Below are 26,899 nucleotides of genomic sequence, written 5' to 3' on the forward strand. Positions count from 1 at the left end.
AAATGTTCTTGGCAGTGTGAAAAAGTAAATAACTCTTGTGCTGGTGAGTGTGTATTTCTGTAAGTGTCTGTACTGACTTCAGTCAAATGTCCTTGGTACTGGGGGAAAACATCCCCCAACCAGAAAAAGCACAAAACCCCTGCATCTTCATTGCATGTTTTTGTATCTGCCTCTTCCCTTAGTTTTCAGTTCTCTGGCTTCCTTCTTATCTTTTTCTTTTTTTTTTTGGTCCTGCCCACATTTTTTTGTTCTTTAATCCATTAGTCTTTTCTAACTTCCTTCTTGGCCTTTCAGCTCTGCATTCTCTTGGGTTGTGCTGGCTGATACGAAAGGTTTTAAGTAACAGCTAAAATGGAAATTATATATTTACCCTTTCCATTAGAAAGAACTTTTAGGAGAACACAGTGGCAGTGCCTGCTGGAGAAATTGGAGGCTTTGAGCCAGGGTGTACAGAAAGAGGAGGCTTTTTATCAGCCTGCTATTCCTGAGTACCATCCAAGGGATTTCATGCTTGATAGTGGCCTCTGGCAGACAAATGTTTCTTCCAGTTAAGGTGATGGTTGCTTCTCCTACCTCAGACCTTTTTTGTGCCTTTGGATTCCCTGTGAAAGAAGCTCAAAAAATGCATTCTATTTTTCCCTCATTTATGAAGTAAAATACTATTGAAGTATTATAAAATAGTGGTAATAAGGGGGATAGTAATAAAATTGTGTGATTTGAGTCATCAACAGTCTTGAAAAAATTTTGGTGCTTTTGATGATGTCATTTAATAATAACGGCTATTAACTGTTAATATCACTAAGAAAATTTAGGGAGAGTTTTAATCCAGATTTGGGCTTGTATTGTGAAAGTGGTGTTTGCTGGTTCTTTTATTTATGTATTTGAAAGCATCATAAGTAATGATTTTAATTTATTTTTACCCACAGGCCAGGTTTGTGCCCCCAACCCTCTGGGTCCTTCATAAGGATCTTTTGCAGTTCTCCCTATCTTCCCTTCTCAGGTTATGTTGTAACACACCTGAGACCTTGGTTGGTACCTACAAGGCCTTTTACATGAAATACTCTGTTGAATTGCAGTTGGAATAAAATACTGGGATCCCAGAGTCAGGAAAGAGGAAAATTAAACTGAGGGGGGTTTTTGAAATTATTTTTGTCATGTCCCATGAGCTGAGTGTTCCCAGGGCTGGAGCTGTGGATTGGAGCTGTGACCTGAGCTGGCAAAGCCGTGGTGCTGCCAGCCCAAGGAGCAGCTCCGTGGTCAGGGTGCTCCCCAGCCTGCTGGCCAGGCACATTCTGCTTTCAGCTGGGAGTGTGGAGCAACTGCTGACCTTTAGAAATGGAGATCACAGGATCAGTGTAAATGGCCAACAGCTGCACAGTGGCATATGACTATGGTCATTGTGCTCCCAGAATTACTAAATTTCTTATTTTAACAACTTTGCTAGAACAGAGAAGACCTATCCTGCAGTCACTCCTCTCCTACACAAGGAAATCCATTGTTGCTTCAGTAGTTTGGAGAATTTAGCTGGTTATGGTAACACAACTTCTCTGTTTGGGTGCATTGCAAAATTGTTTCCGTGGGCTGTGAATCTTTTGTTCCAATTTGGTTTTGCAAAAAGAGAGGCAGAGGTAATTCTGCTGAAATTGTTCCTAAAGTGCAGGAACTTTGGAATGACTTTAGGGGCTTCTTGGATAAACTTCTCAGTGTTTTTTAAGCTAGGTGAAACAATTTACAGAACTGAAGATCACTGAAGTGAGAAGGCAGGTGGTGTTGTTACCTCCTTTAACACTGTTAGATAAAATTCCTGCAGCTGCCACAGATTTTCAGATTCATTAATAGAGTGAAGAATCATCATTTAGTGAAGCATTAACATTTTACTGTCAGCCATGCAGTGTATCTCTAACAAAATAACATGAAAATCCAGTGCAAAGAAGAGGCTTCATCCTTAGAAATTAGAAAACTAAAATTTTGTGTACAAGGAAGGATTGAGGTAATGTTCTGTCTCTTTCATCCTGACTGTTGTCTGAAAATAAAACCCCAAATACTTAAATCTGAGCTTGGTTCTCCAGTTGCTGATAGCCTGGTGGCTGTGCTGTGTTTGCACTTCTGTTTGGTTATGGGTGAGCAGGGTTGAGAATTGTGTGTTTGGCAGATTGTACAGCTAATCCACTGGTTTGAACTGGAAGGCTTGGGCACATGGTGGGGATCAGAAAAGCAGGAGGGATTTTTACTTACTTTGGCACAGGGAAGTCACAATTTTGATGGGTAAATCATTCCTTGTTTTCATCACAGTTCCATCTCAAGCAGGCTGTTCAAGGAATGTCAGGTGCAGTCTGACCTTCCTTCCTGGGTACCACATGTACCCATAAGTTTCCAACCTTTCTACTGAAAATAGAAAGCTTATTAGACTTAGAGAAAGGGCTCATGTGACTAAGCTTCCTATAATGACCCACTCTCCAGGCAGCCCTTTGCTCTGTGCCAGCTGGTGTGGTGTTGGCTGAGTGGCCTTCCAGGAGAAGGCAAGAAACTTCTGAGGCAGCAAATTCCCATCTGTACATTTGCCTGGCTGCAGGCTCCAGACTTTGTCTGAGCTAGAAATAGCTTGGAGATCTGATGGGGGCAGGTGGGAGTTGCTCCAGAGATCTGTGGGCCATATGGATATTCCAGTTCCTGCACACGGTGGCTTTGGGCAGCTCATGTGATGTTCTTGTGCTTCAGTAAGTCCAGCTGGAGTTCCTGGCTGAAAATTAATTGCTGTCTGCTCAAAGATGTCTTGGCTAAATAATTTCTAGGAAGGAGATGGGATGTGTCTCAAACCTACGTCATCCCTGCTGTGCAGTTTGATGGCTTTTATAGAAAACTCTTCCTCGTGCATTGTATTTCCTATATGGGAGTTGTGCATAACCCACTAAGAAAAAAATCAACATAAAGCTTCTTCAAAGAGTATGTCCTGGTATAGGCATTTCTATTAATAAAAGACATAATCTGCTTTGGAGCTGAGCAAAGATGAATGACTTAATCTTTCCCGAACATAAAAGAAATGCTAATTTATCTAGTTTTTTTCAGGGTTTGTAGTGGAAATGGAGCTAGATGTTGGAGTAAGCAAAACAGATATCACTGTTACTATGGCACCTAAGAAAGTGTGTGCTGTCTACTGTGGGAAATCATGTGGCACTGAAACTGAAGAAAATTAGCATAAAAGTAAATTTTGCATTTCTGCGTGTGGGTGGAAACTACTTTAATAAGTTGAAATCTCGCATTAATTTTTCAGGTGTTTTTCATAAGGTAGTTAGGACTTTTTGTTTCGAGAAATACTGGGGTGCTCATTCAGCTCTCCCCACTTCCCCCCTCTGAAATCACACAGGTGTTTGTAGAGTTGCCATTTGACTTTCTGCTCCCCTTCACTTTCTGTTGACATTGATGAATATTGAGAATGCTGAATTTAAGGTTCTGATTTAGAGATAAAAACAATGATCAAAGAATGTTGCATGGCAGGTTAAGAGGAGCAAAACTTCTCCTTGAATGAGTATTCTGCCTACCCTCTATCCCATTTATCATCTCTATTTCTGTAATCAGATATTGAAGAAGAGAAGCAACATGGTCAGAGTCAGCACTTAAAGGCTTGTTACAGCAGGACTGGCTGGTTTGTGTTGTGTTTCTTTTACAGCACAGAAATTAATTGAATTTAATCCACATGTATGACTTCTGTGTTGTAGCTGGGCAGTTACACAACATGTTAAATGATCTCCAATGGTGATGATGCATGAAAGCAAACTCCTTTGTGGTCTTCCACTGAGTCCTTAATTGTGGTGATGACAATGTCAGCGCTGTCTGTGAGCACACAGGCTGTTTGCTCTGCCTGGGCTCTGGTGATGAGAGTGTCCGAGCTGGCTGGGAGCAGAGGGGCGGCTGGGCTGCTCAGCCCTCCTCCCATGGCTCTTCCTCTCATCCTGCGTCTGCAGATCCCACCGTGGCTCCTGGGGAGGAGGTGAGAGCACCCTGTGCTGCATAAACAAAGTGACTGAGTCAGAAAAAACTCCTGGTGTGCCTGAATCTCATCCTCACCTCCTGCACTGTTGGTTTGGTGCTACCTCGTTTAGGGCATTTATTGCCTTGTTCTGTTTGTGCACTGAGTGAAATAACTTTGGCAAAAGCTTGGATAATAATTTAAAGTTTTTAGGTATGTGCTGTACTTGGTTTTCCAGCAGCTTAAAAGCTGTTAACAGTGTCTTCTTCTCTAGGGATGGATGAATGAAATTTATAATTATGATCCAGAAACATACCATGCTACGTTGACTCACTCTGTCTATGTGCGACTCGAAGGCAGCACCCTACGACTTTCAAAACCCAATAAAAATATTTCTAGAAGAGCTGTGTACAATGAGCCAAAGCCTGAAGTCACATATGTCAGTCAAAAAATTTATGAACTAACAGACAGCAAGGTGAGTGTCTGACTTATATCTGCTTTTAACAAAGACTACTTTGCAAATTCTTTTTAACTCTGAATTTTGTTTTTTCACTCCTCTATTTTCACGTTCTGTCATTATTTAAACAAAACTGTTGTCGTGACTAACTTGCAAAAGATTGTGCTGGGGAGGAAGATTGAGCAGGATTTGGAAGAAAGTACATATTTACACAATAAAGGAAAGGGAATGATATTCCTCTGGCAGCTGAGAGCAGAGTTAACTCATGGGAGCTCTGAGACTCGTTCCCAATGCATGAGAGGACTGTTCTGAAGGTTACACCAAAATGCCTCATCTTTGCTGGTTGTCTCTACCCCAAGGCAGATGAAACAACATTTGTATTTCACTCAAAGAGGGAATGTACATCATAGTGAAGGAGGAGAGTGAGAGGTGCCTGCTGTGGGTGCCCCCAGTCTAGGGAAGGAGATGGGGTTTTTGCAGCTGGGAGAGTGCATCAGTAATGCTAGGACAGTTTTCCTACATGTTGTTTGCCTCCCTCAAATATGTCAAGAGTTGCCACATGAAGTTGATTCCATTGGCATTGTTTTAAATAATACATCAATACCTAATTATTAAGGGAATGGATTTTTTTAATGTGCTGCATCAGTTGAGAGCTTTGGCAGTACAGATGTAGGAGGCAACCACACTTCACTTGACTGGAAGTGAGAGGGAGAGAGGGACCAAGGGAGGAAAACCTCCCTCCTTTGCTCTGAGTCTGTATGGGAAAGGAGTGTGCTGTCATCTCTGCCTTCCATTAAAGGAAGACAGTGAAAAAGATAAAGAAAAAATTAGATTCCTGCCTTTTGCAGATTTGTTTTCCCGTTATGAAGACAAGCAAAGCTGTCATGTGAGAGCACTTGACTGATGGTGGTTCCCCATGGTATCTTAGAAAAATTTCCAGTACTTCCCCCCACCCAGGCCCAGCTGATTACAGAAGGGCCAAGTACCCTGACTGTAATAAACAAAGGATGCCTATTCTTCAAGGTACTTGCCCACAGTTTTTGGAGAACACTGCTGAATATAGACCCCCACGTAAGAATTTTTAACTATTTTTTTTAAAACCACTCCTCTAATCATTTGCATTGTCTTAGTTTGATATAAATATACTGAGTTTAGAATATAATTATCTGCAAATCAATCTTATGGCTTAGCTCTTACATATTTGATGTGGCTGCCACCAACTTCAAACGCTCAATTTCATAAGGTAGGCATGAAAAGTTGTGTTCAAAACTGAGTTTGGACTCTGATTCTTTTATCTTGTTACCTATTTATCTTCCCATGGTCCCAGAAATAAAGTTCTTGGATTTTCTATTTTTTCTGCAAATCCATGAGAATAAGATCATCTAAATGAAAACAGAGTTTCTAATCCACATGGCATAATCTGCTTAAATGGCCTTTGTCTTAATTCCAAGGCTTGGCTCACCAAAGACTTAGTGATAGCAGGGAGTTGGACATCCAGCAACTTTGAGTCAGTTAAACTGGCAGTTCCAGTGTGGGTTCTTTATCTCTTGCATTCCTTGAGTATAGAAACATAGAGGATACAAGTGAAAAATAAATTCATTTAACCCTTTCATATATCCTTCAGATTTCCCTGGTTCCTAAGAGCCTGGCACGGAAACGCATTTGGAATAAGAAATACCCAATTTGCATTGAGCTGGCCAAACAGGATGACTTCATGGCCAAGGCCCAGACTGAGAGGGAGACTGCAGAGGAGAGACCTGCTGAAAAAGGGGACTTGAACATTGAGGAATCCAAGAAACCTCAGGATGGAGTGAAGTCCACTTGCCAAAAGGATCAAGTGCTTTACCTCTTTGGAAGGACGGGTAGGGAGAAGGAGGAGTGGTTCAGAAGGTTCCTCCTCGCATCGAAGCTCAAGTCTGAAGTGAAGAAGCCACCCAGTGGGAGCAAGCCAGGTACTCAGATTTTGTATTCTTGTAGAAGTCTGTTAAAAGAAACAAACCAAAGTTATGCTTTGCTGGTGCTAAAGTGATCTTTACAAGGAAAAAAAATTAATACCAAAGATACTCTTCTCCTTACCTTGGCCTCGCATTGCCACCTTACCCCCACATTTTTCCCTCTTGGCTCTGTGCTTTCAAATATTATTACACACTGTTTTTCAGTGACTGTAATAACTCCTGTCATATTTTTAAGGAGGAATTGTTCAGTCTCTTATTTTTCTGTATGTTGGAACTGATGTCAACATTTGCAGTATTAGACTCAGTTCTCTCATTACCTGTTTTTCCTCCTCTATCCTTCCTTCCACTCTAGTCTGTAAAGGATAGAGCTTTCTCATGGGTTAGTGGCACAAAGAAACACATTTCTCTGTTTAAATGAAAGGTTCTGCATTAATCTTTATATGAAAATATATATATATATATATATATATATATATCTGAACCAACAAACATTAGTCTATAGTATTGATCAATTGTTTGGAATATGAATTTAAACCCATCCTCTGATACGATTTTAAACCTGAATGACTCATGCTTTTCTGCCTTTATTCTCTGAGAAGCTTTTCAAAAATTAGTTGACATTTTTGTTTCTGGCACATAACTTATTGAAATGCAAGTGCAAAGTAAATAGCTAATTAAAATACCAATAGTTACATGCTTTCCCAGTTCTTCTAATTGTAACAGCCTATAATTAGATTAGTAAAAAAAAAACTTTAGTCATAGGTGCATTTCAATCACCTGACTTTTATTTTAGGCATTCTCCAGCAGGGCTGTTGGGATTTTTGCCATGTGTTATACATATGTGAGTGTCCATATTTAAATATGCTATTGATCAGCTGACTCCTCCAGTCCCACACCCTGCTGAGTGCTGAATCATAGCAAATACTGGCTAATTTGGGTTTAGGACCACCTAAACACAACAGCAGTAGAATTTACTTTTAGCCTTTAAAATGAGAAAGCACCATGCTGGTCTTTTTTCAGCAGAAATATCTGTAGAATGAACATGTTCCTTTAAAGTTTGGTGATACACTGTGGGATTTAGCTGTCAGATTTGCTCTCTGTTGAACAGGTATTATTCCTTTGAATTTAGGGGTGCTGCCAGCACACAGCAGAACCGATAGTCAGTCTGGAGTTCTCACACACAGCCGGAGCAGCAGCAAGGGAAGCGGAGAAGAAATCACATCCCAGCCAAAGCACAAGGACCTGGCTGGCAACATGAGGCAGAAAATGCTTCTGGACTACAATATTTATATGGCCAAGTGTGTTCCACAAGGAAAGAAAAGCCCTTCAGGTAGTCCAGCTGTCAGTGCAGACAGCAGCCCGACAGCTGTGAAAAAGGTAATGCTTGTGCTCCAAAGAAACAGTGGACAGCTTCTGTAGCTCTTACTAATCCTTTAACCTCCTGGACTGCATTTGAGTCACTCTCAGTAAACAGAACCTTAATACTGAGTACAACGCTCAGAATAAACACATCTTTAATGTTAAGCATGACTGCTTTTTATTTAAAGTAGTGGTAATTCATATCATGCATCTTTGTTTCCAGACTTCCATACAACACCCAGAAAAAAGGAATAGGAGGCCGTGGTGTAATGTATGAATAAACACATCTTGTGTTCCCCCAGGAAAAAATATTCTACCCCCAACCACTCCTGAAGCTGTGATAGATTTGCTGCTGAATCTGGCACGTGTCAGAAGCCATTCTATAAATAGCTGAGCAGTGCTGGCAGGGAACCTGCGTCACAGCAGAGGCTCCTCACCCTGGCACAGCCTGGCTGCAGCCCTTGTGAGCTGTAGCTGCCAAGAGATGATGTTCAGAACTGCAGCATCTACCTGCCTGTCTTAGAAAGTGCTGCCTTTCTGCTAGCTTCAGGAGTTCTGCCTGGAATAATATCAGGTGGTGAATTCTTCTGTCACTGCAGGCACTTAATATGTTGTGTTTCCTTCATGGAAACTTCCTGTTTTTTTGTGGTAGTGTGTGTACACACCCAAAATTATTTCAGCTGCCTTGGCTTTTGTGTGTGTAGTCAGTGAAGCAGCATCTGAATGTATAATATTTCCAGGTGTTTCAAGATGGTTCTCAAGGAAACCAAGACAGAATTCTCTTGGACTGTAAACAAAAGCTTTAAAGCAGCAGAGGGGACAATATAGTTCCCTGAATCCTATATTGCAAACCCTGGAAGGAGGAGTGTGATTCCCTGTACTGTGTTTATCATCTATTTGTGGTGTTTCTGAGCTGGATTTCAGAATGATTAAGGATGTAAGGTTGGGTCTTGCTTTCCAATTTTTTGATAAAACAAAGGAAGAGTAGAGTACCTGTTCTTCCAGATCTGACTGGCAGGAGAGAGTATCTCTTACTGCAAACACAGGTTATAATTCTGCCTACTCTGGGTTTATCTGCTTTTTCTGCCAGAGGTTAAATTACATACAACTTTCTCATTTCATTGCCAGAGGTCAATCTATATCTGTGTGGTCTCATTCCCTCTGCTGCATGTCAGGATGATGACAGGCTCGTGGCAGCCCAGCTGATGCATTTGTAAAGCTGCTCCCTGTGCTGAGAATTTGGTGTTCTGAGTTGACCCAGGCTCTTAACACTGAACTTCCCATGTAAATCAGAGCTTTTCTTTCCTTTTTTTATAGAATTTATAGAGCTGAATAACCTTCTTTATGTTTTCAGTTGCCAGATGCCAATGTGGAAGCTGAAGAAGAAGAACAGGAGGCCTGGGTGAACGCTCTGCTTGGAAGAATATTTTGGGATTTTTTAGGAGAGAAGTATTGGTCTGATCTAGTGTCAAAGAAGATCCAAATGAAACTTAGCAAAATAAAGGTACCTGATCTGGAGACTTGCTTTATACACTCCTTTGAAAGAAGTGAAGCACTTAGTCTTTGAGTTTTAAAATAGTACAAGAAAGACTTATTTCATGTAAAAGACAATAAATGTGCTACAGAATGGCTGTTCAGTTTCTGATGCATGTTAACTTTGCTGTTTCTGTTTAAAATGAACTACAGCTGGATAAGCTATTTGTATCTGTTAAATTTTTATGTCAAAATTGCAGTATTATTGTATTTACATTAGGGATGAATAGAACTGCATATATAAATGAGGAAATCTGCTTTGGGAAACAGTAGATTCCTTTTAAGGTGGAGAACATCACGGAGCCACAACTGTAGTGTGTTCCTGTTAACTTCAGACATAAACTACTTGCAGGAGGTCAGTTATAGGAGCAATAGTTATGGAAAAAGCTCTGTGGGGTGACAGGACACAGCTTCCATCAGCTGCTCCACCTCAAGGGTGTAGGGAGGAGTGATGCTTTTGAGTGACTTCTCAATCTTCCCCTTGCCTTCTGTAACCCTTCTGAAGCAGCAGCAGTTCACCACAGCCTTCAGCTCCTGGTGTTTGGGGAGGAGTTTGCCTGTTCCTAAAGGCAAAGGAAGTTGTTGTCTTGCTTACAAAAGCTCAGAAATTTTGCTGCCAGCCCCAGCTGTGAGATAGTGCTGCCTTTGCTTTGGGAAATCACCAGTAGCCTAAATCTGCCCTGTCTGCTTCCCCAATTGTGACAGCAGGGTACCCAAACATCTCACTGGTAACTTTTTAAGTGGAATGAATGGGGATGTAGTTTTGATGTGTTAAAGCAGTGTCTATTCACAGGAGATATGTTTTCTGTCAATCAGAAATATTTAAGTGAATAAATACCCAAATGTTGATTCTGTGCCTCTATTTTACTACAATTATGATACAGATTTAAAAGGTAATGCTCTATGAAAGAATTTGCTAAAGATAAAAGAAGCTGAGACACTGATGAAACATCAGTGATAAAATATATTACTGAAGTTAAGACTCAAAGAAATCTTTGATTTCTATTCACAGTGAAACAGGATTTACACTTCATTCTTGAGCTTTTTACATACTTTGACTAAAAAACATGCTGATGGTTTAAGGTCAGCATCTAAACTTCAGCATAATTTAAAAAACAAATTCAGATGCCCAATCTGTCCCTAAAAATTTTTTGAAACTGGCAACTGTGAAATTCTAGAATAGTAAGAATTTTGTGTAATTATATTTGTGTTTATTCACTGGTGACACTTCAGTTCAGTCCATCCTTAAATTTAATGAGCTTTCTTCTCTCAGGAAACTGATGTCTAGTTCCATAACATGTATTTGATTTGTTAATATTCTGTCCTTTTAGCTGCCCTACTTCATGAATGAGCTGACTCTGACTGAGCTTGACATGGGGATAGCAGTGCCCAAGATCCTTCAAGCCTTCAAACCTTCTATTGATCACAGAGGTAAAATACAAAAATAGCAGGTGCTGGTATTGCCTTTGTATCTGAGAACAGAATGTTGATCTGTTTATCTTGTGCATGTTTTAGGTACAGGTAATAAGAGCTTATTCTGGGCTACTCAGGGGTCTTTATCTCATGTTTGGTGTAAATGTAATTCTGTATATATGGAATTGTGATCATGTCTTTCCATAGGAAATAATTACTGAACTAAACTAAAATTTGCATGCAACAGAGATGCAGACACTTCTCTGATACTGTCAGGGACTGCAGAGGGCAAAGCACATCTCCTTGGGACAGATCAGATTCTGACCATAGGAGAAATCAGCTTTGTCTCTCCAAGAGAAGCTGCCCTGTTCTGAAAATAGAGTATAATTGTAATCACTTGGAAAACAAGAATAGTGTTGTTTTGAAAATAAACTTCAAAGTACAGCATCATTTTATGTTCTTAATATTAAATACAGCTTTTTTTTAAAGCTGGATGACTTTCATACTGCTGCTTTATGAATTAGAACTGTTTGTTTTCTATCCTTCTGGCTTGCATATGGTCACATATTTGAGGATGCTCATGTCAGTTAAGTAGTCTTGCAAAAAAGAAAAACTTGGAATAATGCTTTTTAGCTTCAAAAGCATTTATTCTACGTGTTGAGGAGCACCAGATGCCATCTAAGATGTAATCAGAGCAGTTTTTAATTTTAAATTGTATCAGAGTTTCTCCACTCAATATGGAGAAATTTCTAATAGGCCTAAAGGGAAAGATTTCCTTGGAAGACCTGGTGTGGTGTCACCTGACCTTTGCAAGAATCCCAGATGCATGGACTTTAGGAGGAGATTGATAAACTTTAATTCTAAAACTTTGTGCCACTCAAATCACTAACTAAAAGCATGAGGACAGGAAGTGCTTACCTTTCCCTAATAAACCTGAGCAAAGCAGACTTTGGGGAAATATTAAAATCTTTTTGGACATACATTAGTTAATGCTGCCTGTTGTATCCAAATGCCCTTATCTACTTGGGGCTTGCAACTCTATGAGGAAAAGCTTTATCTATAAAACACTGGGTACTTTGCTCTCTACTTTTCCAAAGATTATTTTCCACTGAGCTTTATAAACAAAGCTTGCTTGAAAAGAGCAAACTGTTTGGTTGTCATGAGGAATAAAATCTGTCTTTTTAAGAGAAATAAGAGTTGAATAGGTGGAATAAGCTGGAGTGCAGTCAGTATTTGGGGAACTAAAGCATATTGCTTCTTCTTGTCTTATGCTTCCTGTGTGGGCCTGCAGGTTCTCCACAGTACTTAGGAAGTCTTCCAGTTCTCCATTAAGTGGTTGCACCATTGGTAGAAGTTTTATTTGGAGTTACAGAACAAAGGAAAACTTTTAAAAATCTTTATGTGTGTGTGTGGCTTGTGGAGTGGTTTCATAGTTTCTTTTTAATCAGGGTTCTTGTCTGTGTGTTTTCCTTTGCCTTGATTGAAACATTTTTTGAATTCTTTTCTCTGTTCTCATAACTTCAGTTGTAACCAGGGACTGTAGTTCTAAGTCATGAGATGGGATTTAGGAGCTGAATACTTGGCTTCAATTAATTGCTGAAGCAGCAGTGAGATCAATTAGTTCCTTTAGTTTCTTGTTCAGCTAAACTGTGACAAGCAAACATTTCTGGTAGGATTTCTAATCCTTTTAACTTCTTCCATACTGTTGAATGTGAACATCCATGTGAGCTCTTAGGGTTTTTAAGGGCTTGCAATGAGTAATTACTGGAATAACTTTTCTCTTATTATACTTTAAAGGACATAAACTAGGGGATGATAATTGGAAATGTTTGTTTTCATAAGAATAAATGTATGTCTTGGTAAGTTGGCCTGTGGGTAAATTACTTGGTTTATTGGGAAATGAGGGGGAAAACTCTCTAGTTTCAGGGCAGTATCCAGAATGAATGCTTCTAAGGTTTTGGGTTTTTTAGTAAGTGTTTGAGGCAGTCATTGGGGGTAGCCCTTTGTGAGGCTTTAAAGTGCAGTTACTAATTGTGATGTGCTTTGTTTCATCAATACTTCTTTTTACCAGTGCTTGATTACAAAGAAAATACATTTTTTGTTATATGCCTTCTCTAATTAGCTAAATTTAACAGACAATATTAGAAAAAAAGTCTTGTTTTTGTTAATACAGTCCTGCTTGGGTGACAGCATATGCTGTGGCTTTTACTGTAATTCTGTCAAGGCTAGGGAACCAGAAAACAGAATAAATTGTACCATCTGCCCAGTTCTTCACTCCTTCTCCCTCCCTTTTTCCCTCTGTATGAACATTTTCTGGTCAGAAGGAATTTTCCCTCTCAGTAATGGCATCCTTTGCTTAATTTGATCTACTGTTAAAACTATATTGATGATTGAGTTTTACTGGCTCATTGATTGTCCAACAAGTCTGTTAAGCTGTTTTCATGGTTTTTATGATCTTACTGATTCTTTTCTACTGTAAAGAGAAAAAAACCCTTATAAGTTTGTGTTTGAGTTCTTGTGTTTGGTTTTTATAATAACAGTGTTAGAAAAAATGTGATGGAAAAGAGTTATTTGGATTAGTAAAGCACCAATTTGCCTTAATCCTGCTAACAGCACCATCACAGGGTGCCAGGGACCAGGTCTTTGGGAGCTGCCTGTGTTTCTGTTACCACATGTGGGTGGGATCATGATAAGGATATGTTTCTGCAGAAAAGAAAACAGTAGTTATTAACTGATAAAGTGTGACTTTTCTAGAACAATAAAACACAAAGGGTAGTTACCATTTGTCCTGGTTTCAGTTTTATTCACCATTAATTGCTTCCAAATAAGTAAATAAAAGTGGAATGGGTCAGTGGTTGATGTGCCAGGTACTGGTGAGGGAATGTTTTGTGCAGCTGCAATATCTGGAAAAGGAGGAAGTATAATCTGTGTTTATTGGCATCTGTTTTCTAACCTCTGGATAACAAATCCTACTGCTTTGGTGGAGGGTGTCACTTAAAAGGCTTAAGCTAATGTTAAGGTATTCCCAAGACAATTCTTTTGGAGATTGTAAAAAGCAAATAGTTTGCACAGACAATAGGATTTAACTTAATATTGCATGTCTAGAATTGTGTAAGTAATGACCCTGTTTACTCTGAATCATAAAAGAATGCCTGTAGCTCAGTTACTGAGGGAACCTTGTCATAGATCTTCAATACAACACTGGCAAAACAAGGGGCAGCAGCTTGTGGTGTGAGAGAAGCAAATGTTGCTCTGGGATTTCAAGTTGTGAGAGAAGCAAATGTTGCTCTGGGATTTCAAGTTGTGCTTCACTTGGACCGCGTCAGTGATGCAGAGGAGTGTCCCCACTACTGCTTGGCTTGGAGCAATGCTGTAAATAGTTTTGAAGTGAATCCCTGATGGTATTCTATTTCCTTTATCTCATTTCACATCTCTTAAGCAGTTTAGGTGTGTGTAAATCACTGTATTTTTTTTTTAGACCATTAGTTTTACTCACCACTCTCTTTCAGTGTGGCTTGGATTTATATCTGGCTGTAATCAGAAGGGTTGCTTTGTGATTGCTCTTCAAGTAACATCTTTTCTGATGTTTATTTTAGGACTTTGGGTCGATTTGGAAATGTCCTACAATGGATCTTTTCTAATGACACTGGAGACCAAGATGAACTTGACCAAACTTGGTAAAGAGCCACTTGGGGAGGCGTTTAAAGTTGGCGACATCGGCAAGGAAGGGTAAGGGATGGCAATGGTGCTTTCATTGGGAAAAGCTGGGATTTTCTTTGTGTACTTGCAGCTCTGGCTCTGCACTGGGTTGAAGGGAGTTCTGGGGATGTTTCATACAAATGGGTGTGGAACGTGGCTTTTCTGTGCAACTTTATTGTTTGGTCACGCTGTTGATAATAATTTTAATAAAAGGCTTCTGTGGTACAATTATTTTATATATATGTTTCAGTTGGGTTTTAAAATGTCCTGTGACTATAATTTAGTTTTGTCTTATGCTTGATTTAGGGTTTAGTCAGATAAAACTCAAATACTGGAGATACACATGCAGAAATAGAAATAGACAGGTGTAACAGGCAGCAGCATGGTACAGCTGCAGCTGGAAACCATAGAGTAGTAAACAATGTGGAAGGTAAACAGGCTCTAATTGTTATGTAAAGACCTTTCCAGAAGCTTTATTGCATTGTGGGAGTAATCACATCCCTGCTTTAGTCTGTTTTTTTTCCTCATAGCCACCTTCTGTTTGCCTGCTGTGCAAAGTGAAATGCCTTATGTAGATGAACTCATTAGCAGACACCACAGAGTAACTTACCTCCTTGTATTTGTGCTTGCCCTCGCATTTTGGCCATGTTTGAATATCATCCATTGTCCATTTGTATTAACCTAGTGAGTGGCACCTATCAAATATCCATCCCTGGATGGATCCACTCCCAGCTCTGATGTCCCAATTTATTTTTTTTTTTGTGCTGTATTCTCTTTGTACCTAAATCTGCAGGCCCTGAACAGTAGGTGGTCTCTGATTTAATGTACAACCACTGCCTACAAATCAACAAAATTGTCTCTAAACCTGGCCATTTGTTTAGCTATGAACAAAATTGTATGGTCTTTCACAATTAAGATACTAGAGGCTTTGTATACTTATGTCATAGCTCTGACCATTTATTCTGAAATACCTTGAAGTAACATTTACAGCAGCACTATATGTCAGTGCAGTCATGACAAGAAAATAAATGTGAAAAAAAACTAATGGCTGAATGATCTCATACACTGGTAGAAATTCAGAGGATTTTAAATCGACCTAGATTCTCATTGTCACTGCTTGAAATAAATATTTCTGAATTTACATCACTATAACTGGTAGGTGTGAATTTTTCAAAATCTGTTTAATCCTGCCTGCCCAAAAATGGGGGATAGAGGAGGAAATGTCTATACAAATCAAATTCTTGCTTTTCTTCCCCACCCCTTCAGGGTTTTCTTTGTGTATTTTCATATCTGTTCAGTGCAGGAACAGCCTCAGAAATAATTAGTGAACACTCTGATTCATATTTAAAAATCAGGTTGCTGCTGGCTGAGCTATAGGCCCCCAGCAAGGCAGATTTAAGTGCCTGTAGCCAAGCAACCAGTTACTTGAAGGTATCAGCATTGGCTGCAATGCTCCCTGCACAGGGCTGGGATGTTTCAAATCTCAGGGCCAGGTAGCAGCTTTACATAAAGAACAATCTAATGTATTCTAGTTTGGATGAGGGGTTTTTTGTTGCTTGGTGGTTTTTTCCCCTTTTTTTCCTTAAAATGAATATTAAATAAATTAAGGACTGAAAAGTGTAGAACGGTTTGATTCTCATCTATGCCTTCCAATGTGTTAGTTAATTTTAATTCTGCTGGCTTTTTTAATTATCAGTTGACAGTTGCTGTGACAAATCAAATTACTCTGCATGTGTTTGCATCCATGGTCACATTGTCAGTAAGTGATGTGTGCTGGTTGCTGAGCTCATTTCTGGCCCTTATGAGCTCAGAACAAACCATCTCTTGAGATGCAGTAACCACAAAGTGCTGTGAGAAAGGCACCTACTCATCCAGAGGAGGGGGGGGAACAGCTCTGGGGTGTCACTGTCTGTGGCTGCTGTCAGTGTAAAGCAAGACAAATGGGTCACTGTTGCACTTGCTGTTTGAAATAGAAGTGGAGTGTGCTGAGACAGTCTGGTAATGCTGTCTTGCATGCCCTCTCAGGAAAATGCTGCTCTCAGAAAGAATAAGAAACTATTTAATTGCCAATTTTATAAAAGTAATACGTTGCAGATGCTGCTAAACAGGAGTTGGAGCAAAACTTCAGGCAGGTTAACCCAAAGTTACTGCACCTTCTTAACCCTTCAGTCCTTTTGGCTTTGTTGAACCACATAAAAACAACTGACAAATGGCAATTCATAAAATATTGTGCAATCTTTACAGGAACAATACAGTAGCTCCAAAGTGATTTTTTTCTGCCAATGTTTGTATCATATAAATGGTCCATTGTATACAGAGCTCCCCTGAAATCTGACTCAAGCTTATTTATTGTTGCTTTGTTTAATGCGAGGAAATCCTGTGGTCTGAGCCATTGGTGCTTGTGGGGCACTTCAGAGGACCCCTTCATCTAGGAAATAAAACACCTTCTAAGAAGGTGACACCTTTGAAAGACCTGAGAATGCCCTGAGCATTTGAGCTGGATGCTAAAGTGCACAGGAAAGAGAAGTGAGGTCACAGCCTGGTGGAAAATGTGCCGTTTGAATCTGACCTAAAAACATGAATTTCTGTGAGGAACAGCTCCAGCATTGCTATTTGGGCCAGTGACAGGCAGCACCCACCACCCCCACATCCTCAGGGAGGTGGCTCACTTTGGTTTGCTCCTTCACTCCTCTGCAGGTACAAAATGCTGCTCTGGATAGGAAGAGGTTTGCAAGTGTAATTCCACAGCCTGGGTAGGAAACACTTCAGTGTGGACAGGTCCTGGGATTACTGCTCCAGTGGGGAAGGAGTCTTGTGCTCTGTGAGCTGCACCTGAACTGTCCCTTTACATTAGGACTTCCTGCAGTAACCACCAGTTTGTTCTGTGTACAGAATAACAGGCAGTGGCCTCAGTCCATATCCTGTCTGAGGTTATTAATGCTTCAAATACATTTCCAAGAACACACACACACACAAAGAAAGAAGACACAGCTATAAAGTGTATTCTGAACATGCTGTAGAGTATTATATTCCTGGGTATAGTCCCTAGGGCTAGAGCCATATGCTTTTGAAGGCTGTGTTGTGTAACTGTTTCAAGCTCTTGCATTCAGTAAAGATCTGTTAAGTCTGAAGTGTATCCACTGTATCCTTCTCTCCTTTAAATCCGTTTAAAAGATTTGAAATTTTTCTTGTGACTGTGTACGTGAAATCTTCCACAGTTCAAGTCTAGGAATTAGTCACTGCTGTGTGGTATTTTGTACCCAAAGGGCGACACTTGTTTATTACTTCACTTTTTTCCCCATGACATTCAAACAAAATGGTTTGTCCAATCTTAATTCTGCTCAACTCATGAAAAACCATGAGCAACAACAGAGATGCTTCCAAATGTATTTTGAATAATCTCCACATGTGATTTGAGCATGTAGAATAGCCACCCTCGTGCCAGCCTCTTTCATGAAGGATTATGTTCCACTGGGGAAAACAGATTTCTGTTTTGAAAGCTGGTTCTGCCACACTGGCTTCAGAGTGGTTTTGGTTTTGTTCTTTTTAGATAGCATTTATAATAGAGGGGAGGGGACAGTTCAGAAACCTGTAATGTCAGCCAAAGCTGTACAGGATGAATAGCTATTTAAGGATATTACATTTGACCTGGAAATTGCATTGTTTCAGTTTCAGGCCAAGGGCGTATTGTCTTGCAGACAGCGATGAGGAATCCTCCAGCGCTGGCTCTTCGGAGGAAGATGATGCTCCTGAGCTGGCAGGAGAGAAGCAGATGACCCCAGGAGGAGAAGGGTGAGCTGTTTGTTAATCCTTCCTTCCCCAACACCTGATAGCTGGTGCCAGTGCTGTGATGCTCTTTGTCCCCCAGAATGGCAGAGTGTGAGGCTGTCTGAGCAGTGACGCCGCCCCAGCCGCCCATTCCCAGGGCAGAGGGCAGCAGAGGAGCCCTGTTCACCCCAGCCCTGCAGGGACTTCTCCCAGCTGCCCTGGGCACCTCCCATCCCTCCTCTGCTGCATTGCTGGGAGGCCAGAGAAGCTCTGGGGACCTTCCCCAGCGTGTCCTACCTGCTAGCAGAGCCAAGAACAGGATTTTGTGTGAAAACCTGAAACCCTCACTATGCAGTATTAGCCCTGTGCTTATCCTGCTGATCCCCTTATTGCCAGCATTCCATTTTCTTTTCTTTAAGAAAACAGAAAACAACTGTTACTCAAGCCTGTTTTTCTTGCTCAGTTTTGTTGTTTTTTTTTTTCCTTGAGGATTTCGTGTGTCTGGGCTGTGCAATACTGCCCTCTGATGCTGTGCATGGATTTCAAAGAAAATTTCCCAACATCAGTGATGCCACATCATTCCTTGTTTTGGCTGCGACTCTGATTTTTTGCTTTCTGCATCTGATTGCAATTATGCCATGCAATGAGAAAGCTGAATATCTGAGCCCAGAATGTCTGAGACAGTCACAATGTTTTCTATGTCTGAACATATCTAAGTGATTTTTACAGTGAATATACCAGCAGACTCATGATTTATTCAAAATGTTCCAGAGAATTTTAGTGTTTTACTCCGGAACACTTTTGAAAATTGTGTGAAGAGTTGTTTGAATTACTGCAGTTGATGCCTTTCATATCTTCTTGAAATTCATAGATCATATAAAGAACTCTTTATCAAGAGGACAAAGAGGGAGAATGAAGAATCTTAATGTAAAATACTGAAAAAATTTTCTTACACCAATTAAAAATCTGCATTGCTATCCCTGGTGGGAGAATAACTTCTTTCTCTGGGTAAAGATACAGCTAGTATAAAATCCCAAAGTCAAAATTTATTTTCTCTTTTTTTTATTTTGCTGAACAGTTTTTGTCTTATGTTGTGCTAAGGACAAAACTGTAAAAGTTTGTGTAAGAATAATTTTATTTTTTCCCTGGATAGGAAAATGTAATTTCCTTAGGAAGGTTATATCTGCTACGTAACACCAAGAGCCACAATTAGACATGATATAGTCTGTGGAAAATACCAAATGTGCTATTTTTGGAGTGTGTATTTCCAACATGAGATAGGGGTAAGAAAAAAAATATTCAGCCCTTAAAGCATCTGTTTCAAAAGCCAGGAATGCTGTCTGACACAATTGCCAGGAAAAGCCCACTTTCTGCAGACATAGTTAACCATTTTTGGAACATCATTCCACCCACTGCCAAAACTGTTTTCCTCTTCTTTTTCAGCATACTTATACTTGTAAATGCTGCAGTACCTTAAAATGAAAACATTTTTGTTCAGCACACACAGTTAAACAATCAGACACAATGGTTGGACCTTCCATGCTGATGATTTGTGCACATCTTAATGTATCAGTGTCTCTAATTTTTTTTTGAATGGTAGTAGACAAGTTGTCACTTCTCATGCCATCTTGCTGGCATTAGTGATCTAAGTGTATTTGCATTTGTTTTAAAAATTGTGTTTCCAATGCCATCTGGGAAGGGGTGTTCAGACTGAACAGAGTTTCTGCCAGACACCTGTAGCTGACAGAATACAGCTGCTGGGTGCAGGCCCTAGGATGAGCTGCTTGGCCACGTATCTGTTCAGATTTTTTGTATCAAAAAAACTTTAATGATTTAATAGAAAATCCATGTCTGTCTTAGCAAATAACTTTAAGGAAATTATCTTGATGTCCTTTTTCTTTTCTCTATGTAAAGGTATGTTGGAGGACATCGAACAAGTAAAATCATGAGAATTGTGGATAAAATTACGAAGTCAAAATACTTTCAGAAAGCAACAGAGACTGAGTTTATTAAGAAAAAAATTGAAGAGGTCTCCAATACTCCATTGCTGCTAACAGTTGAAGTACAGGAGTGCAGAGGAACACTAGTGATTAACATTCCACCTCCACCCACTGACAGAATATGGTAAGTGGAGCTCAGAGCAGAGCTGGGCAATGTTTCAGGAGGGGTTGCAGCTAAGAATAAAGCTAAAGCCTGGCTCAAGGAGGTTCTGGGCAAGGAGCAGTACAAATTAGTTGTAACTGAGGTAGGAACTGTTACAAAGAGCAAATTGTTACAGGTTTAAGTACTTATTGGAGTGTCTGTAGTAAATCCTGCTCTGTGTTCTCTCCCCAGGTACGGCTTCCGAAGGCCTCCCTACCTGGAGCTAAAAGCACGGCCAAAACTTGGTGAGAGAGAAGTGACTCTGGTTCATATAACAGACTGGATAGCAAGGAAACTGGAACAAGAGTTCCAGGTGTGTTTCCTCAACATTCTCCTTTCACTGATGATAGTTTTGGTCAATTAAAGGGGTGGGGTGCTTAATTTTCACATGTCCTCTATTTCATTTATAACTAGTCATGTCCTCCACCCATCCCAGCCAGTGGGATGGATGTTGAGACCTCACCTGAAACTGACTGCTGGGATGGTCTCTAGACTCATGTGTAGACCTGGGTGGAAATCTGTTTTAGAGATGAAAATGACATTTCTTTGAAATAGGTACCATGGTAAAATTTGCAGTACTCAAATAAGAACATGATCCTACATGTTCTTAATGATAGGGGGCCAAACTGTTGCCTAAAATTAAGAACAGATAAGGCATTATTCCTCTTAGTGCTTCCTTTAAAGTAATTTTTAAAAAATCATGTTGACCACAGTGCAGAAAGGAAGAAGCCCCCTCCAAATACATGTAGAATAGGAACAATGACGAGCTTGATTCTGGACCCCAACCTATACAATCAACCAGAAATCAAAATCAATTATTTTACTAAAAGTGCATTTTGAAAGTATATGGATGGGTAAGAGCTGAGAAAGGAATTAGGAAAAGTTGGTGGTGTTTCCTGTAGTGCCATTTTAAGTGAATGAAATATGCAGAGAAAATATTTCTGAGTTTCATTTACAACTGTAACACAATAAAATGGTTTCAGTTAATGGGCACTGCACTGACTCAATGCTGAGCTCAAGAACCTTTTCTCTGTAAATGTGTGGCATTTTTTGAACTAAAATTGGAAAACTAAGGTTTCAAGTGACATATGTAATGTAACTTCATTTCATTGCATCTTTTTCCCAGAAAATCTTTGTCATGCCAAACATGGATGATGTCTATATTCCTTTAATGCACTCAGCCATGGATCCCCGCTCCTCCACGTGCCCTCCTCAAGATCTGAGCACGGAGGCCTCTGATCAACCATGACATGTGAAGACTCTTGCAGTTTACAGTATTATAAAAGTTACTGTCATGGTTTTATAAACTGTGCTGTAGTTCTTGTCCTTAACTTGTGCCACTCTGCCCCCTCCCAAGGACTGCCTTTCCCCGTTCTGTGTGCTCACTTGCCTGGTTATTGTTCCCGTGTACTTCAGCTACATGAAGTTCCATTCCATTAAGCTGTTGATTTATTTTTGTACTGGCTGCCATCAGGATTTTAACTGGGAGGCTGAGGTGACCTGTTCTTTGTGGGGAGGGAGGAGGAACTCAAATGTAACAGATCAAGGAGCTTGTTGATGCACCTTTTGTTCAGCTTGTTTTCATGCTATGTTAATGTGCATTAAAGCATTGAAAAGTTGTTTGGCAGCAAAGGAACTGCGTGCCAAATGAAAAAAATCCTAAATAAGGAATGAATTTATAAAACTGGAAGAATATTTTTCTTTCTCAGGCAGTTGGAGGTGTAGAATGAACTGTTTTATGTTCTTTCACTTCTGCAGTCAATAGCTTGTGTCAAGCAATCGAAATATGAAATGCTTTCAGGATAAAAGAATGTAAATTGGATGTATAGGTAATATTGTAATTCAATGTGCTGTATACACATTACTTTTTTCATACAGAACTTGTGCTTTTTTTGGGAAGCAATTAGCCATAAAACACACAACTATCAGTGAAGGTGGGACTGTCAGATTTTTGTAAATGAGGAAAAAAAATTGGTAAAGCCATGAGACCAAACCATAGCAAGCCGCCTTATAGTGAGGTACAATCACCTTGGTTCCTGATTAATTCTGAATGTTTATAGAGACCTGAGCACACACACCAAGTGTCAACACTGCACATCTCCAGTAGTGACCTGTGCAAAGAGCCTCTTGCTGTGATGAAACACCCAGTTCTTTCTGACAGGAGTTTGTTGCTGTGAGTCTTTTCCATTGCACTGTGTTTACACCCAAGGCATGGGCTTGGATCCTCAGTTACAGCCCCAGCCATGACAGCACCTGCTGCTCGTGGAAGCAGCTGTGGCTGACAGATTTTGACCCCCATGCATTGGTTTCTTGGACTTTATGGCATAGGAATTCAAGCATTGCAGTTGTTTGAGCCAATCATGATTAAAGACTCTTTCTGCTAATTAGTGGCCAAAACTAAAGGGGAAAGGGGGAACTGCCTTCTATTTGTCAGGTGTAATGAATCAAGGCTAAATGTTTGCAGTAAATTCAAGGTTTGAACACTACATATCCACTCCTTAACACTTAATATTTTTCTGATACTTAGTGTTGCCAACTGTTCATGGCTGTCAGAAAATATTTTAGTTTACAAAGAAGGTGAGTTTTGGCTCTCCTTTTATAACATTTTTTTTTTCAAGTAATTTTTTAAGAAATTTTTTGTATGTTGTGTTGTCACATTTGATGTAAATCAAAATTTCCATGTATAACTTGATGATTTACCATCTCTAAATGAAGCTATTATATTGAAGGTTTTTTAAACAGCACCTTGCCTGAAACAAAAGCATTTAATATATTTAAAATTAATTCTATATTTGAACACCTATTTTGGTTACCTTTAATTGAAATATTAGTAGTTATATTTGTTACCTGAACTCCTCCTTGACCATTCCAGGCTGTGTATATTCTGGGGTTGCTGATTTTGTAGGCATTATTTGCCTTTCATGAAGTCTGCATGTCTTGTACGCAGGTCTTTTATATGAGTTAATTTCTATGTGCAATAACTAAAGTCAAAGGACTAGATGCACTAATGTGTAAACAGATTTAGACTTATTACACAAGATTGTCATACTGCACTTCATAAACTGTGGGTAACTACAATCTGCTTGCTTTGTTTTATTAAATAAATTTATCCCATGTCAAACAATTCAGTAAAATTCATTTCTACAGCTATCTAGTGCAAGTTGTTTTAACAACTTCTTTAGAAAGGCAGCTTCCTAATATGTGTGCCCTTTGTTTTGCAGACTTTTATATACATGTACCGGATGGTTGTGGCATGACAGTTTCAATGTTAACCAGTGCTGAGCTCTGAAAGGAAAAGCTAAATTTAATTTTACTGTTATGAAGGTAAAGTTCACCACAGCAGCTAGTACTCATATGAGGGATATGCTTTAAGAACATGTTTGCATAGCTGGTAAAACTGTCAAAGGATTACCAGCAGTTACAGAGCTGACATGCATCCACTTCTGCTGCGAGTTTAATGATCCCTTACAGTCTGCCTATTCCTGTATGTTCAGTCCTGTGTGGTTACAGATGTTTTGAAGTACAAAAAATAGTGTCCCCTTAAGAAGCTGCAGCTTAGTCACGAGAGTCTTTTACGGTGTTTTGCACCACGTGCATGCTGACCCACAGCCCTGGATGCATTTCCCCTGCCTCCAAGCTGGTTCACCCAGCTGCTCTACTCCTGCAAGAGCTCGGCAGGACTTTTCTTCCTTTTTTAAAATTCTTTTTAACACCTTAACCCTGAACTACTGAAGGAAAACTACAGCCGTCGGCTTGGCGGGTTCAGTCGCACTGCACCACGACGAGCGACCCGGCTCTGCTTCGGCCCCGGCACCGCCCGCCGGCCGGGAACGGAGCAGCAGGATCCGCAGGCCCCGGGCTCCCCCACCGCTCTGTCCCCGCGAGGGTGACACGCACTCGCAAACAAATGTCACTTGCTTTTAAAAGCGCTGCCCGGGTCGGGCCGAGCAGCACCAGTTATGAACAAGCGCTTCGCTGTAGCACCGCTGCTTGGCCGGCGGCGCCAGGCGGGCACCGCCGGGTCAAAGGCAGTGCGGCACGCGCGGAAGAACCAGCCGGACACGCTCTGGGTGACACAAGCTTTATTTACCGCCGCTCCCGGCCGCCGGTCGCCGCACGGACCCTGCAAAACACCGAGAGTAAAAGGGAGGTTATTGATGCGGTACACCCCGGCCGCCCCGCAGGGTGGACGCAGCCGGGGCGCTCAGCAGTTGTTTTGCTTCATGTATGTCAGCAGTCTAACACGTGTCAAGAGACATCACCGCGGCCCGGCCTCACCGCCCGCCCGCTCCGCTCCCACCACACCGCTCACCTCGCCGGACACGCCAAAAGAAAGACCCAGGATTCACCGCGCTCTTTTTTATAGAAAAACTAGCCCCGCCCTCCTCATCTTGCCCAATAGAATTGGAATCTGGGATCACGTGACGATCTGGTTGCAGTTGCGCGCGGGGGTGGGCGGAGCCGCGTGAGGGCAGCGGGCGGGGCGGCGCAGGGAGGTCAAGCGGGGGGTCTGAGGGAGCGCCTTGGGTTCGTGTCGCCCCTGACCGTGTGAGGCAGCTTTTCGCCTTTTCAGGAACAGGGGTACACTTCTCTTTCTAGTTTGCTCTAGCGCTTTGTTGCTGTGAGGAAGTAGGGCTCAGTATTAAAAATATAAAGGCTGAGGCCCTGGTCGGATCTGCCCCGGCAGGGCGAGTGCTGAGGTGGCTCCTGAGGGGAGCAGCCGGGAGCTGAGGGTGCTCACCGACACCCGGCTCCCCTCCTGCCTCTGCCGGTTTTAGAGTTTTTTTTAATCTCCTCTGAGGCCATGGGAGACACTAATGTGAAATAACACAAGCCTGGATCTGGCACGCTATAGGATTTATACAGCAACTGATAAATTCCTCCTCTAATGTAGCAGGGTGCGGCTGCCATGGCACACACAGTGTGTTTAGGGGTTTGCTTGTTCTCACATGGCACAAATTCTTAAAAGTCAAGGCCCCACAAAGAAACACATCAGAGAACTGGAATCATAGTGTGCTTTGTAGCTCCAGCATATTTTTATGTGTTTAGACTTAGAGGTCAGGTCATCATTTGGACAAGGCTCTGAGGCACTGGGATTGCTGGGGTGTCCTGTGCAGGAATTGAACTTAATGATCCTCGGTCCCTTCCAGGGCAGGATATTCTGTGATTCTGGGTGATTATTACATCTCCTGCCCACCATCGAAGGCACGCTCACTGTGGGAGCTCATGTTTGCATATGGCATGCCCAGAACTCCGTGTGCCCTGCAGCTCCATTAGTGATATCACCATTAAAAGGCAAACAATATGTACAAGGACAAAGTGGCTTTGTTATATAAATAGGTGGCTGAACACTGGGCCTTTGCCAGGCACTCTAAATTTACTCTCTTCTGTTTGAAGCTTCTTCCATCTGGTTCAATACTTTTTGTGTTTATTTTTATCTGTTCAGAGAAGCCTGGACCAGTTTTTTCCAAAGGGGCATGTTGGGGCTTTTTTTTTGGCATTTATTTAAGGCCTTGCGAGGCCCAGGGTTAACTCTGTCAAAGGCAGGAGCTGTGCTGAATATATTTGACATGATCTGTTCTGAAAATACAAAATCAGTAGGAAAACAAGAATCACAGACAGAGTTGTCAAGGTTGGAAGAGACCTTTAAGATCATCAAATCCAACTGTCTACCCAGCACTATCACTGCAGCTCCCAAACTATTTAATGTCACTCAGTGGCAGATCCAGATACCTCAAACACCTCCAGGTACGGTGACTCCATCATTTCCCTTGGGCAGCCCCTTCCAACGCCTGACCACCCAGTTATTCCGGGCAGGGTGGTTCCGGGGGAGGGAGGCGACTGACTGGTGCTGCCTGGATTTAGGTATTTTTTATAAAAGCAAAGCAGCAGTAGCCAGCTGCCACCGCACCCCGCGGTTCCCCATGGGGCTGCCGGGCGAGCCCCGGAGCGGGCGGCGGGTCGGTCGGGGCTCACACGAACGGGGAGGCTCCGGCAGCGGCGCGAAGCCGCGGAACGCCTCTGGCCGCTCCCGGGCCCCTGGCCCGGCGGCTGCCCGGCCGGTCCCTGAGCGCGGTGCCCGGGCGGTCCGTCCGCCCGCGGGTGACGTGCGTGTCCCGGCCGGGCGGTCCCTGAGCCCGCCCCGCCCGCCGCGGGGAGCGCCGGACGCGCCGCTCCGGAGGCAGCGCCGTGCGGGGGGAGCGGCCCCGCGGTGCAGCTATGGAGCCGCTCCGCCGCCTCCTCCTCAGCCTGGCCGCGCTGCTGCTGCTGCTGCTCCCGCCGAGGCTCGCGGTAAGCCCGGGCCCGCTGGGCCGGAGAACGGCAGGGGCAGCCGGGGCACGGGGAGGGCCGCGGGAGGGGAGCTGGGGGGGCTGCCGCCGGGCTTAGCGAAGGTTTGCCGAGGGTGCCGGCAGCCCGGCGGTGACCGCAGAGCCAACACGCCTCCTGCCCACTGTCGCTAACGCCGTGTTCCCCTGTGTGCGCAGGCGAGGGGCTGCAGCCCCACCGCCTGTCCCAGCCCAAGAGCCCTGTACCTGCAGCTGAGCCCCACCTGGCATGTAACCTGGACGTGAATATCATAATCCTCGCAGTGTGAAAATGCAGTTC

At 42.0% G+C, this 26,899-nt stretch overlaps 2 protein-coding genes across 3 annotated transcripts in view; both read left to right on the forward strand.

Moving 5' to 3' along the window:
• Nucleotides 1-23,411, forward strand: part of TEX2 (testis expressed 2) — a 45,295-nt gene extending 21,884 nt beyond the window's left edge. For both annotated transcript variants that reach the window (XM_084218644.1, XM_084218645.1), the window contains exons 3-12: nucleotides 4,242-4,442; nucleotides 6,049-6,376; nucleotides 7,509-7,756; nucleotides 9,093-9,242; nucleotides 10,603-10,702; nucleotides 14,281-14,413; nucleotides 18,053-18,175; nucleotides 20,066-20,275; nucleotides 20,486-20,606; nucleotides 21,420-23,411. In XM_084218644.1, the coding sequence (XP_084074770.1) occupies nucleotides 4,242-4,442; nucleotides 6,049-6,376; nucleotides 7,509-7,756; nucleotides 9,093-9,242; nucleotides 10,603-10,702; nucleotides 14,281-14,413; nucleotides 18,053-18,175; nucleotides 20,066-20,275; nucleotides 20,486-20,606; nucleotides 21,420-21,542 (1,737 nt within the window). In that variant the 3' untranslated portion in view covers nucleotides 21,543-23,411. The remainder of the gene's footprint in view (nucleotides 1-4,241; nucleotides 4,443-6,048; nucleotides 6,377-7,508; nucleotides 7,757-9,092; nucleotides 9,243-10,602; nucleotides 10,703-14,280; nucleotides 14,414-18,052; nucleotides 18,176-20,065; nucleotides 20,276-20,485; nucleotides 20,607-21,419) is intronic.
• Nucleotides 23,412-26,331: 2,920 nt separating this feature from the next.
• The window catches only part of ERN1 (endoplasmic reticulum to nucleus signaling 1), a 32,823-nt gene continuing 32,255 nt past the window's right edge, over nucleotides 26,332-26,899 (forward strand). Inside the window, exon 1 of the mRNA XM_084218684.1 lies at nucleotides 26,332-26,584. Coding sequence (XP_084074810.1) covers nucleotides 26,513-26,584 — 72 coding nt within the window. The 5' untranslated portion in view covers nucleotides 26,332-26,512. The remainder of the gene's footprint in view (nucleotides 26,585-26,899) is intronic.

This window comes from Fringilla coelebs (genome assembly GCF_963513975.1).
Source record: "Fringilla coelebs genome assembly, chromosome: 19".
Classification (NCBI taxonomy): domain Eukaryota; kingdom Metazoa; phylum Chordata; class Aves; order Passeriformes; family Fringillidae; genus Fringilla; species Fringilla coelebs.